Source organism: Ascidiella aspersa, chromosome 2 (assembly GCF_963924565.1).
Source record: "Ascidiella aspersa chromosome 2, kaAscAspe10.2, whole genome shotgun sequence".
Taxonomy (NCBI): Eukaryota; Metazoa; Chordata; class Ascidiacea; order Phlebobranchia; family Ascidiidae; genus Ascidiella; species Ascidiella aspersa.
The window spans coordinates 7,946,736-7,961,834 of NC_139448.1; the positions used below are offsets into that span (position 1 = coordinate 7,946,736).

General features: G+C 36.0%; 1 protein-coding gene across 1 annotated transcript in view; it reads right to left on the bottom strand.

Annotated features, from left to right (window-relative positions):
- Positions 1-6,131: 6,131 nt before the first annotated feature.
- Positions 6,132-15,099, bottom strand: part of LOC146163386 (uncharacterized) — a 43,020-nt gene continuing 34,052 nt past the window's right edge. The window contains exons 12-19 of the mRNA XM_083380474.1: positions 13,742-13,865; positions 12,818-13,190; positions 11,810-11,920; positions 10,870-11,116; positions 9,883-9,995; positions 9,142-9,337; positions 8,467-8,579; positions 6,132-7,468 (exon numbers count right to left, since the gene is read on the bottom strand). Coding sequence (XP_083236600.1) covers positions 7,379-7,468; positions 8,467-8,579; positions 9,142-9,337; positions 9,883-9,995; positions 10,870-11,116; positions 11,810-11,920; positions 12,818-13,190; positions 13,742-13,865 — 1,367 coding nt within the window. The 3' untranslated portion in view covers positions 6,132-7,378. The remainder of the gene's footprint in view (positions 7,469-8,466; positions 8,580-9,141; positions 9,338-9,882; positions 9,996-10,869; positions 11,117-11,809; positions 11,921-12,817; positions 13,191-13,741; positions 13,866-15,099) is intronic.

Here is a 15,099-nt window from a genome sequence, read left to right on the forward strand (position 1 = left end):
TACGTGGACTTTTTCCATGTTGCGATTATAATGTGTACATTTGGCAAATAACGCCTTTATTAAAGCAATTATGACACGCAAATATAAAAATAATCTATTTTTACGTTTCGACATAAAAATAGCCATTTGTCGTCGCGATAACAATCTAGTGCCTTTTTTCCTGCTCTAGTATATATTTTTAATTTTGAAAGTGGTAGCCCTGGTTATCTCATTTACTTTTATTACTGGTTGTACCACCTAATGTAAATTTGCTTGAAGCCGTGTGTTACAGGCGGTGAAGCTAAACACGTTGGTGGCAATTTGTTGTACCACCCCAGATATAGGCTTTTCAGCGTAATAAAAACAAAGATTTTATTTTAATGTCAACTTACCAGAACATGTAGTAATCCAATCTAGTTTACTTAATATATTTATATATAATTGTTTTTCATCATTATTATGTAAGGAAATATATTTTTTTACAAGTAAATTTGTTTTTGTCGAATACACGAACTGGAGAGTCTTGATGCCTTACCATAGTGGAGTCGAAATCAAACTAACTGTAACAAAACGCAGTGCTAAGCTAAAAACTATATTTCAGGGAGTCGAACCTTCGGGATAAAGGATATTTTCGAAATGTTGTTCAGCTCCGGTTCAAAAAGTTCCGGTTCGCATACAATATAAGTTGCTTTAAATCTAAAAATGCGGTAAATCTTTGAATTGTAAGTTATTATTTAATCTAAGTTACGTGAGGTGTTTAAAAAAGCAACTCATTAGTGAAATATCTGAAAAATAAAAAATCGACGTTTTATTAAATAAATAATATTCATATATTTTTTTCATAAAATATTGAACGCTGAAGTGAACCGCTTTGGTTTACAGGATCAGGTTCTTTCAAATTATTCGTTTCAGTTCCGGTTGGGCGCCTTAAAATCTTACAAAAAACGGTTCAGGTTCGATTACGGTTCGGAAAAAACTCGACCCAAAACCGGTTCATTAAGTTGCGGTTCGACTCCCTTGTTTTGCCGTGTATTTAAAGGTTCTTCTTCCATCTGTATCTAGTGCTTTTTATATATTTAGTAGCCACTGTTCAGCAATAGTTGCTTTACACTACTATATTGGAGCAGTTCTTGTATATTTAGTATTGTTGAGCAACTAGTTGCTTTACTGTTACACCACTATATTGGAACCAGTTCCTGAATATTTAGTATTGTTTAGCAACTATAGTTGCTTTAAAACAATTATATTGGAACCAGTTCCTGTATAACACTTTGCATTTTTTTACTCCAATAATATCACAAACTACAATGGGTACTGGACCCCAAGCAGGGTTTGCACTTTAACTATGGTCGCTTAATACAACACACACTAAACACAGCAATCACATTGCAGAAAAAATGACTCGTTTTACAGTCGTTAATTTTATTTCAATGTTTTTCTTGTTGATATCCAGCTTCCAGCCTCAACTTGATAGAAATGCAGCAAAATTCATCACCCTTTTTAAAAACAAAGCAATTGTTGCATTTTTATAAAAACTGATACCATACAGTGACTTACATTTTCGTTAACAATACATACCGTTCCATTTGCGGAATCTTTTTCATGAATTAACAGCCACAAAAATACTGCTTATTTTAAAAATACCTACAGTCCTACAATCTGTAAAAAAGCAGAATTAAACCTGAATGGAAAACATTTGTTAAGTACCTGCAAAGAAAAGAAAAGTTAAAAATGCCGTCACTTTAACCGGTCAAAGGCTTCCTGAATCTCTCTGACAAGTCTGACAACTCGATTGGCAGCCGACATCCAATAGAATACAAACCATTATAACTTACCAGGTGTCAAGCCAAACAGTATTGGCAGTTTTTTTAGCTACAAAAATATAAATATCATAATCACCTTGGCTGGGATCAATGAGTGTGAATTGTGACTTTTTCTCTTGGAAGCGTCGATCCCTTCAGTTGATGCTCTGCATACATACGAATTGTTAATTGAGGACGTGTGAAAAGCAGGGAAGTATAGTTGGTGTACAGGGGAGGATAAAGGGAAAGCAAAAACGACTGTATTTCTTGCCTATTTTAGCTATGTAAATGCAAAATTTTAAATAACCGCATGTTTCTATGATACAAAGTAAACCAACTGTGTGGCCTTGCCTTAAGCGTGTAACAAATTTGTCATGCCTCTAAAGCAAAAATCCTCGATCCGCGTCAGATGGTATAAAATGTTTTAGTGCGTTTTTTTCTGACGAATTAAGTTCTCTTTTTAAACGCTACCAGTTACCTTGCATCAACGAATAAATATAGCTTACCGGATTTCCCGCGTAAAATTCAAGGCGCAAAGTTGAGGAGATCCGTTAGCGGCGGTAAGGAGTCTTCTTTCTGCAAAACAAAATCGTACGAATTTATTTCCTGAGTGTTTATTTAAAATGACACAACGCACTCACTTTAATTTAAGTTTCAATCTTCTTCTTGGTTCTTTCGGAGTCTTCTCTTTGCTTCGTGATTGGTGTCTTGGCTTCTTCCCTATTTTCCTTACTTCAGGCGCAAGTTTATCGTTATGAACGCAAAGGCGAAATTCGTAAAGCGAATGCGTTTGCAAATAAATGTACAAACCCACCTTTCATGGAATCGTCAATCGTCTCATCGGGAAACACATTTGGTTTATTTTTGGTTCAGGTCAAATCGGTTTATGAATAACTAAATATTAGAAACCCATGAAACTAGCAATTACAGTGCGCTTACTACACTTCTAACCCACTACAGTGAAATATAAAAAAACGGGAGAACAAAACGTCAAAAGTTTAGAGCTTAGCATCCCTAAATTTAGTCGATTCTGATCCTGAACCAAAAATAAATTTTAACTTGAAAATAACATCACAAAAATGGCTGTAGCGTGTTACTGACATTTACAAAAAAAAAAAAAAAAAACCTAATCAAATCGGTTTTAATTTTAATAAAAAAAAAAAAGTGTTACACCCAATTAGAGTCCAAAAAAATCCCCAATTGCGGCTGTTTTTGCGTTCTACAGATGTCAACTTCGATTGTGTGGTTAAATATAATAAAACATACACAGGTACTTCAAACAATGAACGGTCGCGTCCGCTCGCATACGTTCAATTTGCGAGATCAAACCGCATAACGTCCGTTACATTATAGCCACGAAACCTATCTTAAAGTTACAAAAAACCGTCGAGTTTAGCGTGCCGAATACGTCATTAGTAACGTAGGCATCTGCGTCGTGTTATTGTAAAATCGCTAAAAACGGCCACCAACGTTTTGGCAGCAGGCGTCGCGATACTAACAGGTTATTAACCTGTCAATAGCAAAAATTGCGCGCTTAAAATAAAATAAAAAACACTGACAATAGAAGTTGACGAGCTCGCTACAGCCATTCACACACATTTACGTCACTTGGATTTATATGCAGCTAGACATTGGGGAGTTGTAGTCCATTTAGATGTGGAAGAAGGCGATGATGGAAAGGCGTGTTAAGTTGATGGAGGGATTCTGCCTAAGAATGCGGTATTTTGATATGCAAGGGTTTTATTGCAATCATTTGGGCCCGTAAATAATTACAAATTAGACCAAGTGAAAACGTTTTTTGTTTCAATACTTTTTGCTTCAATACTAAAACCATTTATCAATACAATTATTAAATCGTACCTAAAAAAACACCTTGCTAATGAAGTACCGACCTTGCGTGATGTTCGGCGTCCGAGACAAGTAATAGGTCCAGGAAGCGACGCTGATGTGGGTCCCCGTCGTCCATTCGCTGACATTCCTCGCCTAAAAAGAACATAGTAAGGAATTGAAATTGTGTTCTGGGCCGGCCATTTTCAAACTGCCTTATTAAACTGCATAAAATAGGACTAATACGTAAAACAGGACCAATATTTATTTGTCGCTACTGTTACACCATATTAACCCAGTAAGGCGTTAATATAAATATCTATTTAAAAAGCAATATTATTGTAAATTTAAAGTAAGGCCATTTTGATTGATGCTCGTAACATCTACAAACTACCCAAGACGATAAATTGACTTAAGCCAGTCTTTTTACAAGCTTACCTAAGGGTCCGAGTCCAATTTGAGTTCCTCTCTTCTGCGACGTATTCCCTTCTTCCTGAAGAAAGGAATTGGGGGTTAAGCATTTTTTTAGGCTGAGTTATGGGACAGGCGTGAAATTTGACTCTGCAATTTATGTCGAAATAAGAAAGTAACCTGAAAAAGTTAAGCTTGTCAGGCCACACGTTTTACTATTCGTTGTCCTGTATTAAATTTGGCTTACAAACTTAAACGACCCCAAACTAAAAAAAACGATTTTTGTTGTCGCGTTACTGCGCCATATAAAATTGATTTAATGAGTAAAACTAGAAATGAAGGGTTGTTATTTATACCACAAACCACAATTATGCTGTAAATGCACCGAAATGAGACTGATTGCAGTTTTTTTAGCCCGTATAGCTCGGTACAGCCCTACAACTATTTGTTATTATACATTGGTTTGGGTTGTCGCTTGGGTTCGGGCGAAGGTGTTACTAAATTTATGAATATAAGCTAACACGTCTAAATAACTTTGGTCGCCAGGCAATTTCTCTTGTGATCAATGCTCATATAAATTTTAATCTGCTTTTTTGCCCAGTAAACGCCTTTCTTTTAGTTTTCAACCTAATAATGACCTTTTACCGGTTAAATTTCTAAAAAGTTAAGAATCACTAATCATAACAAACTTACCTCAAACGCCGGTCTTGTTTTTTTCGTCTTCATTCCTGGAGTCTTCCTCGTCCCAAATCCCCCGATGAATCTTCGATAAAATAAATACGTTCAGGCATACTTTCGAAATACTCCACAAATAGTCGCAGATGTGCCGATAAGGTTACACGCCATGATAAAATGTTACAGAACATACATATGACCGGGATAAAAGAATGAAATATACTCTAATAATAAACTAACTCTACTGTAGGTAAACTTAAATCACATAAATAGGCACCAGATGCTGCACAGTAATAAGAAAACCGTAATCTAACAACATAATATCATGATCTTAAGACTTGATCAAACTACATCTTTACTAAATTAACTACAATTTGACTAAATTTACAGCTCACTTTGTTAGGATTCTGTTCATATAAATTGTACACGCTCGCCGCGCTTAACAATTTAAAAGCACACTTTTCTTGAAGTAAGATCAACTTTCATTTCCCCAGGAGTTTTTCCCGCCAATCAAATCACATTCCAAGGCGTTTCAAAGGTAACCGGCCTAAAGTGAGGTTCAATAATAATTTTTTTTACTTGTTAATTTTTTCTTTTGAATTAAGTGATTTTATTCATAGCGCTTTTATTTTTATTCTAGACTATAATTTCATAAAGCCCATGATATATTATTTTGATCATAATTTTTCATGTTTCCTTTGTTTTGAATAATCAAGTTCGATGGAAAAAAATTCATATCTGGCCCACGATCGCTCGTACAGTTGTCTGATTCAAGGCTTTAAACAAAACAATATTTTACAAGATTTGATTTGTAGCTTATACGTCAATTTTCAACCCTTTATCAACTCGGTTAGACCCTTTTCAGCAGAAACTCACAGATATTTCCTTTATCTGGAGAAAAGTACACCTCAGCTCTATTTTGAGTGGATGTAAAACAAAAAAAACTTGAAGACCGAAATTTGATAATTTATGAAGACGGTCATTTTTGCATTTATGTAGGTATTAAGATATTTTTAAAACCAGCTATTTTTCGGATTATTTTAACTCCCAAAACTGACTATAATGGTGTATCATGTCACAACTAGGTTCAGTTTAAAACTAAAAAAATAAAGATTGTATTCTTCATATACTTTCAAATAGGCCTTTTTACGAAAAACTTTACGGATTTCTATTTCATAAATTTGTTATTGCACGAAAAAAATTACAACTCTCTTATACTACCACACAATAGTTTAAGTTATATTCTTTGTCAATTTTTTGTTTGACCGATTATTATATTTATGTCCCCTTTTTATACTTCTTTCGTTTCTGCTTCTGCTGCCTAGGTATTTATCTTTGTTCAATTTCAAATAAAATGCTAAAAGTATTGACTTCTTCGTTCCATTAACGCAGCCAAGGTATAATCACATTGTGTTTAAAAGCTCAGAAAAATACATTTAGGAAAGTTGTATTTAAGCTTTTGTCTGTTCACGCTATTTACATCAGGAAAAGAAACAAATAATTCAGAGTGAAAAGGCGCAAAGCGAAAGGACAAGAAGCAAAGCAATGCTAAAATCTTGAAAACGCACTTCAGCACTCACATTGCTTGAAACTGATAAAATTACAGCGTTAAAATTGCGACCAATAATAGTATTTTAACATGTTATTAATCATGACAATTCCTAATATATCGTTTTTCTAAAATTATTGTTCAGCGGATGAAAGTCGGTGTACAAAGATTTGCGCCCACTGCGTAAACATATGACGTTTTACAATTTCACCTAACCAATGCCAAACATGTAATACAGGAAGCATTTTGTCTAATTTAGTAAAATCCAATCATTCATCACAAATGCACTGCATAAAATTGGCAAACGTAAAAAAACTTTTGCAATTCAAACAATTAAGCTTTCTACAACAGGAACATAAAACACTCTGTCACTACTGCAAAAAATCTTCCGGTTCTTTCGTCTAAGAAAACTCTTCTATTTTAAATTTGCAAATGTGATTTACTTTTGGGAGACGCGCTAGAAATAGTATTCTTTCTACAATAGATCAATACACATAATATGACCATTCCAGTCGTTGTCAGACTAGTTTATTTTAAATTGAATGTTTATGAGATTATATAGTCCCAACGTTAGCAAATACTTAAAGACAATGTTCCGAAAAAAAATAGTTTAACTGCAGAACTCGAAAGAAGACAGCCAAACATTCTATAAAGCGCTCTAAACAGAAATAAATGTTGCAATGAAATGGCATCAAGAGTCTCCTTCTTACAAATGAATTTAATCGGATTCAAGTTCAGCACAAAGATATAAACTGATTAGTAGTATTAGTCGTAGCATTAATTCGGGCAGTGGCGCACCCTGTATACAGCACACGTTCATTCGAATATTAAAATACCAACACAAACAGGGCCCCAGCTTTTCTTACGACGGTGCTTCCCCCATAGGGGGCATTAGACAAGGAAGCGAAAAAAAAAACATTTTAAAAGAACAATTTTACTCGAGCACAAGGAAAAGCAAAAAAGGGGAAAGCGCATCTCTTTTTTTTCGCGAAAGCTAAAATCACACGGAAACAAGATTTACTGCGGCGCCGAAATTAGCTCGAAGCGCGTCTCTAGTATCCCTCCGCGCAACGACGCGATCCCGCGGAAGGATACGAAAATGAGCGGATGAATCCGAGACGTGGTGTAGCGACGTTTATTGATCCTCGTCGTTTTGAAACTTGCCAGCTTCCCAACGCATTGCAAGGTTGCTCTTCCGGCGTGGCACGCGGTTAGCCATCACCACCTGTGGGAAATACACACTTTGTTGATGTTTCGAATTGTGCGTTGTTTCTGAAAGCTATAACACTATAACAGCCTAACGCAAGCAGTATAAATGTGCAGAAATATGAGAACGATGCCGGCCCGATACCACATTATTTTGTAAATTTTAGCCTTGTTTTACGATCCAAGGAAGATAAATAATCTTCCAGACTTCAAAGCAAATTTCGGCTCAATAACCAGGAAAAACTCATTAGAGCAGTGGTTCTTAAACTGGGGTGTGAGGTTCACAAGGGGGGCGCAATAAATTGAAAAACTGTAGGAATTATGACTAAACATTAAGGTGAAGTGATATTTCCCTGCTGCTAATACTCCAATTAAACATTTGCTATCCAAAAAACAGTTACATCCTTCGCATTAATGCAACTTACCTGGAAATAAATTGCTGTTCTGCTTTATGTTTTTTCTTTTTGAAAGAAGGTGGGGCGCCAGTTTTGTTAAAATTAGAAAAGGGGGGGGGGTGTCTCAAAATGTTTAAGAACCACTGCATTAGAGCACTTCTCTATTTAGTTAATTTTCTTGACGTTATTTGCTGTCAGATTTTCCGAAAATTTACGGTAACAGTAGAGTATTGGTTTCGTACAATATTAAATTGTCGCCATTTTGATTTTTTTTTTCATTTTGCGGCGTATTTTATCAAGAATATTTCAAAATGATGGTTACTCCAAGAAAAAATTGTCAACTAGCAGAAATGTAAACTGATTAGAACAAGTTTCTCAAATTAAAAGCTTTGGTTGTTCTAAACCTGAAAAATGTCTATTTTTTATGTATCCATTTCATTGTTTTACTGCGACCATATCTGCAGAAGCTTCCATTTCAAGTTCTACAGAGGTCAGCAAGATTAAAGAACAGCCTCATCTTCTCGAACTAGAATTTGACAAATATGTAAATTCAAAGGGGGTCAAACTGCATCCGAAAAAACTTTTGTGTCGCAAAAGCACTTTTCGTTTTACTGCAACGCACCGTTTTCTTCCTGAAGTTTTCGTTGGTGCTCGTAACAATCTTCTTGGTGGCTTCGTCGGCGAGTTCCTTCAGTTTTTGTTCTCTCATCTTCTGCTCTTCGTCGGTCGGCGCGTCTGCGTTGCGTCAAAACAAAATGGTTTCAATTAACAACCTGCTTTCACACTAAAAAATATAACCTGTCATCGCGTACACCTTAATACGTTTGTCAAATCACCCACATCTGATAAGTCAAATAAACAATTTGTATGTAAGTTCGGAAATCGTTATATTGTTGATGGTAATCTACAAATGGATAATGCGGTACACAATATACCACTGCGAGTCAAACAAGAATTCAGAAAAATGGTTGCGCTACCGTAAAGCTGAGTATAGCATTGTATTCAAGTTAACTATTATTCGGTATAGCTTTTTTGATAAGGAAGTATTAGTATTTTTTATTTCAAAATAGGTAACTTGTTAAAAGTGATTTTGATTTTGCAAAACAAAATTGATAATAAAGAAACAGAGTCAAACTGAATTAATTGCTTTAAGAAAACAATTTGTCATTGTTAGTTAGTAAATCTTTGCAAGTAATTGGAAGCAAGAGTAACTTTTATTGTTTATTTATTGGGAAATTCACATGAAATTGAAAACACTCAAGGCTAATTTACACTTTTGTCCTTCCATATATTTTACCTCCGTTCTGTCCGTTCTCGACTGGCTTGGGCGGCTTTCGGTAAACGACCGGTTTCGACTTTGGGGTATTCACCGGAGTTGTGGGTGACATTGGGGCTTTACTGGGGGTCTGGGGCTTGGGTGAAGTGGGGTAAGTCCCTTCCTCAGTAAGACGATTTTCAGCCAGCTGCTTCAATCTCCATTCCTCTTCACGTTTCTAACAAACAAAAAAGGTTTATATATAATCCCAAACAAAAGTTTAACTTGAAGCTTACGGTTATTGTATTGGTTTATTATTATGATTTTTTTTTTGAAAGTAACTACTTTCTTTGATTCAGTAATACATCAAGTTAAAGTTGAATAACCTCCTGTCAAAAAAATAATTCCTCAATAACAAATAGTATTCATTAACTATCAAAAAGCTTTACAAGTTAAGGTAATTGTATTGGTTTATTAATATATTTCTTAAAGTTGTGTTGAGTTATTACTATCGTTTTTTATTTGTTCGAATGGAGCTTTTTATTTAATCCAGAAATATACCAAGTTTTGTTTGATAACCAAGTCTCAAACAGTTAATGCTTCTATAAAAAAAAATTATCCAAGCATTTAGAAAGGACAAACGAACTTTTTCGTAAAACATTTTGTATCTCAAATTAAAAAAAAATTGAGCTTTTAGCGCACGAAAAGTTGTACTTGATAAATGGTAAATATATCAGCTGCAACTTTCCAGAGACAATAAAGAGGCTTGTTATATTTTCCCACCTCTGCGTCTTTTATCTCCTGTTCCATTATAGTCTGGAGCCTGCTCTTGCTCGAAAGGATTTCGAATGAAGGTCCGGAGCGTTGCCTGTTCAGCATCACCGTGGTTTTGGTGACTAAAAAAACAAGTCGAAATCCGATTGAAGAAAAGGCAATTTTAGTCGTTTTACAAAAACTCTACCTGGTCATGAAGGGAAACTAAAAATACAAATACGCCTATAATTGTGTTTTAAGCAATTTACGTTTGTATTTGATTTTGGAGCATGATGCATGATGGTTGGAAGTTGTAGTTAAATGCATAATTAATATCAAAGCCCATATGGAAGTTGGTAGCATTTTGTGAATGTTAAGATTTAAAACAAATCTAAAAAAATTTCAACATAATCAACCTAACGAGGTATTCGAAACGCTCGCCAAATGCTGTCAACTTATGTATGGGGCTATGGGCGTTGATATTTAATCTGCTTATTTACAGGAACATCAGTACATATTTGTTTAGGTACAACAGAAACCACTACAAATATTAATTTGAACTTATTGCGGCTTTTGTGTCGCTTTCATTTTGGTGCGAAATGAAATCTCCCAAAATGTATAGTCCACAGCTTCAAAACGGTCATTCGACAAAGTTAAGATTAACTACTTAAGAAGTAACCTACCCCAGGTACACATTCATTTATACACATAAGAAAGCGCATTACAACCAACGAAATATTATGTTGGAATTATCGTGGCTTGTATTTTGCTTTAATTAATGCGATAGGTTCCCAAGACATATAGTCCAGAGTTCAAATCGCCATACAAGCAAGTCGAAATCAACTCTAAAATCAACCTACCCCCTTTTATTTTGCCTTTGATTTATGCGAATACTGTCAAAATACATATTTCATAGACTTAAAAATATAATCCGTAGAGTTTTGATTTAAGCTGCCAAAATATAGTCCACAGAGTTTAAACTGCTATTCGAGAACAACTACCCAAGATGCAACCTACCACCAGGTCCTAAATCTTGCTCAACGGAATCTCCGTTCTGCTCCCTAGGAGAGGTGGGTTGCTCTTTAGGAGAAGTGGGAGGCTCCTTGGGAGAGGTGGGAGCCTCCTTGGGAGAAGTTGGAGCCTCCTGCTCCTTAACAGCAACATTTGTTGGAGAGGGCGGCGTGATCTTCGTCTGCTTCGTCTCCTTGACGCCGTTAATCTTAATCGGCGATTCGGAGTGGGCGGATGTGATGGTGAAGGGTTTCTGAAAAACAATGACGTTTTAAACAAATTGCAAAGCCAAAAAGGTCGAGCAGATCGACATCACCGACACCTTTTTGGCTTTGCATTTGATTATCAAGCTACATTACACATTCGTGCATAGTTTACCCAATGATGCTTTAGCTATAGTTTTGTTTTAAACCGATGATGGCAAAATTTATTCCCAGAACGTTTGAAAACAGAAATACATTTAGATTTAATCGTTCGTTTTTTTATTGTTATTAAAATAGCGTTTTAAACTCGCCAAAATTAAGTCGATTATGCTACGTTTTGCGCCTCAAAACATCGCCCGGAAATGCAATGCTCATAGTACCAGTTTTAAAATGCTATAAGAAAATATCGACGGACTTTCTAAACTACTGTACTTTATTCGGCCAATTGACAATTTAAGAAAAACTAATGGACCAAAAACGACAAAATTGAAACAGACCCACCGCTAAAAAATACTTATTTGTGTATTTAAGGTACACCAATGAAGCAGATTGTTCGTAAAAATACCAGTTATAATAAGATGAGACCTTAAGCGAAAAGAATAGGTTGTCAACGCTCTGAACAATCCTTCGTAGTTTGATAAATGATCGGGATTTCGATTGTTTCTATTTTTTGCATGCTTTAATTTGCTCTAAAAAGCTATATTATACAAGTCTATTACTTTGAAACTTGCTGGCACACTTACCGATTCGAAATGCGTCGTCGGTTTGGGACTGACTGGGCTCACCATAGAGTGCTTACTCGTCCAGCCCTTTGGTGACATCACCATAGGAAGGCTCGACACGCGAGGGCTCTCCTGAGTCAATACGTTTTCGGTTATGCAATGGAGTAAATAAACCGAACACAAATATGCAGATTGAGCTCTCTAAGGCGTTTAGCCAAGTTTAGTAAGCTCCCACAGTAATGCAATAAACACAAGTTGAAAAATAACCTTTCAGGCGGTGTATGTTTTAGATTTGTATATCGTTGTACTTAAGTCAATAAATTACTAGACAGAAATAACTTGTGACTTGACAAAGGACTTGATTTTAGAGGTACTAGGAAAACGACTTGGACTGCAATAATATCCGAAATGGTCAGAGGATGTGGTTATCTGTGTTTTTTTCAGAAATGCGTTTGCAGAATTTGTTACGTTTGAAAAGACGACTTTACAAGTTTGCTATATTTATTTTACCTTTCTTTACCTTTTAACGTGGCAATTTACATTTAATTTATTTGAATCAGAATATCTCGATGTAAAAAATTACCTTAACGCGTTACTTTCAAAACAATGTCGTAGACTTGCTTTTTTCTAAGTTGGAACGAACGATATTATACAAGTGACGTGAAAAAGTGACGTAATAACAATATTAGAGCCCATAGAGAAGCAGGTATGACTTTGAACGTTTCGAATAACTCTTTATTCATTTCAAGATAGTGAGAAGTCACTGGTTCAATATACATACTTACAATCGTTGCCTTCTCACTGTGTTGAAAATGAATAAAGAGTTGTTAGAAACGTTTCAAATGCTACCAACTTCAGTATGGGCTTTGATATTCTTACTACGTCTTAATAGAACCTCAAGCAATTGTCTTAGGATTTTTAGTAAGTCTAATCGTTCAAAATGCTACGTTGATATTCTTACTACAACCTCCAACATTATGCACGAAAGTTTCAAGTGACTTTATAGTAAAACAGCAATCGCGAACCAACCTTGGACGCTTGCGACTCCCTGTCTTCCTGAGAGGTCACGGACAGCTCGGAGGACGCATAATCGTCGTCATGGGCAAAGGGAGCCGGCGGCGGATGCAGGGAGGACTTTATTTTATCCTCCTCAGAAGAGGGCGATGTTACTCCTGAGCTTCTTCCGGCCGCCAAACCTCCGGAAGCGTTGCATTCGATCCCGGAGTCGGCGCCGCCGTCCGCCACCTCCGCCTCCAGAGTGACGCGCTTGTCTTCGTCATCACTTGTTACGTCACGGCTAATAAAGGCCAGATCGAGGTTGGGCATTGTCTGGGCGCGCTCCTTGAAGATGGGAACGATCCGTTCCTCCTCGACCACCACGGAATCGGACTTGGTTAGTGTCCTGATGGAGGAGAAGAAGAATAAAACTTTGAGTTAGTTTAGGGAGGTGAAAGGAAGGTATTGCCAATTTTTAAGATTAAGATGTTACTATTGCACGAGATTAAGCTATAATGTATTTTCACATGCGCTTTGAAAATTATTTTTTAAATCTTAATATGCGTAATCAATATTCCTTCGATGTAAAAGATAATTTTTTTTAATTCAGGTCTAAAATAATGCTTAAACTATTTTATTTATATATTTTGATGCAGAACAATTCCCAGTCTGCCGACAACAAAGCTGTACTAATGAAATAAATCGAGAAATTACGACTTTATCGGTAACTGAATATTACTCTAAAGTGCGACTGCGTAAAATTTGACCGCGACAACAATTAAATAAATTTCCCTTGCAAAAGTTCAAAGACATCTCTTAAGGCACACAATGTATTATCCTTATTTGATTGACGTTTAAACCGCAATGCTTTTTGTAAGTTATTTTTTTAAGGATGAAACATTAAATTATAAACAAAAACGGACTTTATGCAGGACACTCGTACAAAACGATACAAACCTCTTTTCCTCAACTTCGGCCACTTGCTGCTTGGCTTCGGGTTCCGGAGATTTAGCGGGTGGCTCATTGCGTTCCGTAGACGCAGCGCCGGGGGTAGGGGACATCGGATGGCTGTCTTGTGACGCTGCGAGAAATTAGGAATGTTAACAAATCGAAATCACGCAAGGCCTTGACATAAACTAATAAATTTGTTATGAAATAATTAAAGGTATCCGAACATTAAACACTTTTGTTTTGACAAATGTTACTTATTACCAATAAATGTTAAGTTAAACGAAACGAAAACTTTAATTTGTGAGACAAATATCCTACATTCGACGCTTAACGTTTAGTTGTAATCAAGGCCAAGTACGGGTTTATTTTTACGACAACAAAAACGTTAGATAAACTGTCATATGGCGGTGAAATGATTTTAAAACATAGATAACATCTCTAGGATTATTGGTGTCAACAAGGAATAATTTCTAAGTCAGTAATAATTTCAATTTTAAGTTTTCAAGTCTGTTTAATCCAGACATGCTTGTTTCTATATTATAAATAACTAGTGATACAGGTTGAAAGCAAAACCGTAATGGTCTGGTGCGTTCAGGAGAAAACACAACAACAGGACTTGTTAATATTTCAAATGTCCGTGTGCGAACCTTTCTTAACAACTTCTATATTTGTCTCGAATTCCCGGGCGGCCTTACTTTACGTGGATGCGACGAGCTAAGCCGTTAGGTGACTCAGTCCGTAGGCTGGCATTAACATAAATCTCCAAGTTGAAACGCATATCATGACGCCCGTTCAACTGAGCACTGCAAAGGTTATCCGCGTGCTTCGAGACTTAATGGAATAAGAGGCGCGGCGTTTCTTCCTTTCAAGGTATGTTTGTCGCCCAGCCTTCTTATCTTAATTTTGCGTCCACGATTTTAGGCGTGTGGCCTTGTAGATGCTATCAGGTGTGGGCTAGTGTGTTATTTGCAACGCCATTTGGGTGCTAACGAAATGCAAAAACCTAAGTGCAAAAAGCGTTTTAACCAGACCACGAGTTTTGGTGATGGAAAATATAAAAGCGCCCTATAGTGTCATCTGCACTTCAAGATAATTGTGAGGTAGAAAAAAACGATGAATCGCAAAATAACCAAATTTATATTTTACATTATATGCTAGCGGAAATATATACATTTGGAAACAAATATTTTTTCAGGGAAATACAATGTTATGTTTGGTAAACCCACATTGACAATTAGGTTATGAATATAGTAATGTTTTCATGGTGATTCTAGCCTTATTTTGGTGTATGTAATACTCGTATTTGTTTATATAAATGATTTAGGTGTAAATTATACAAACGGACTAAACAAATAATTTAAAAC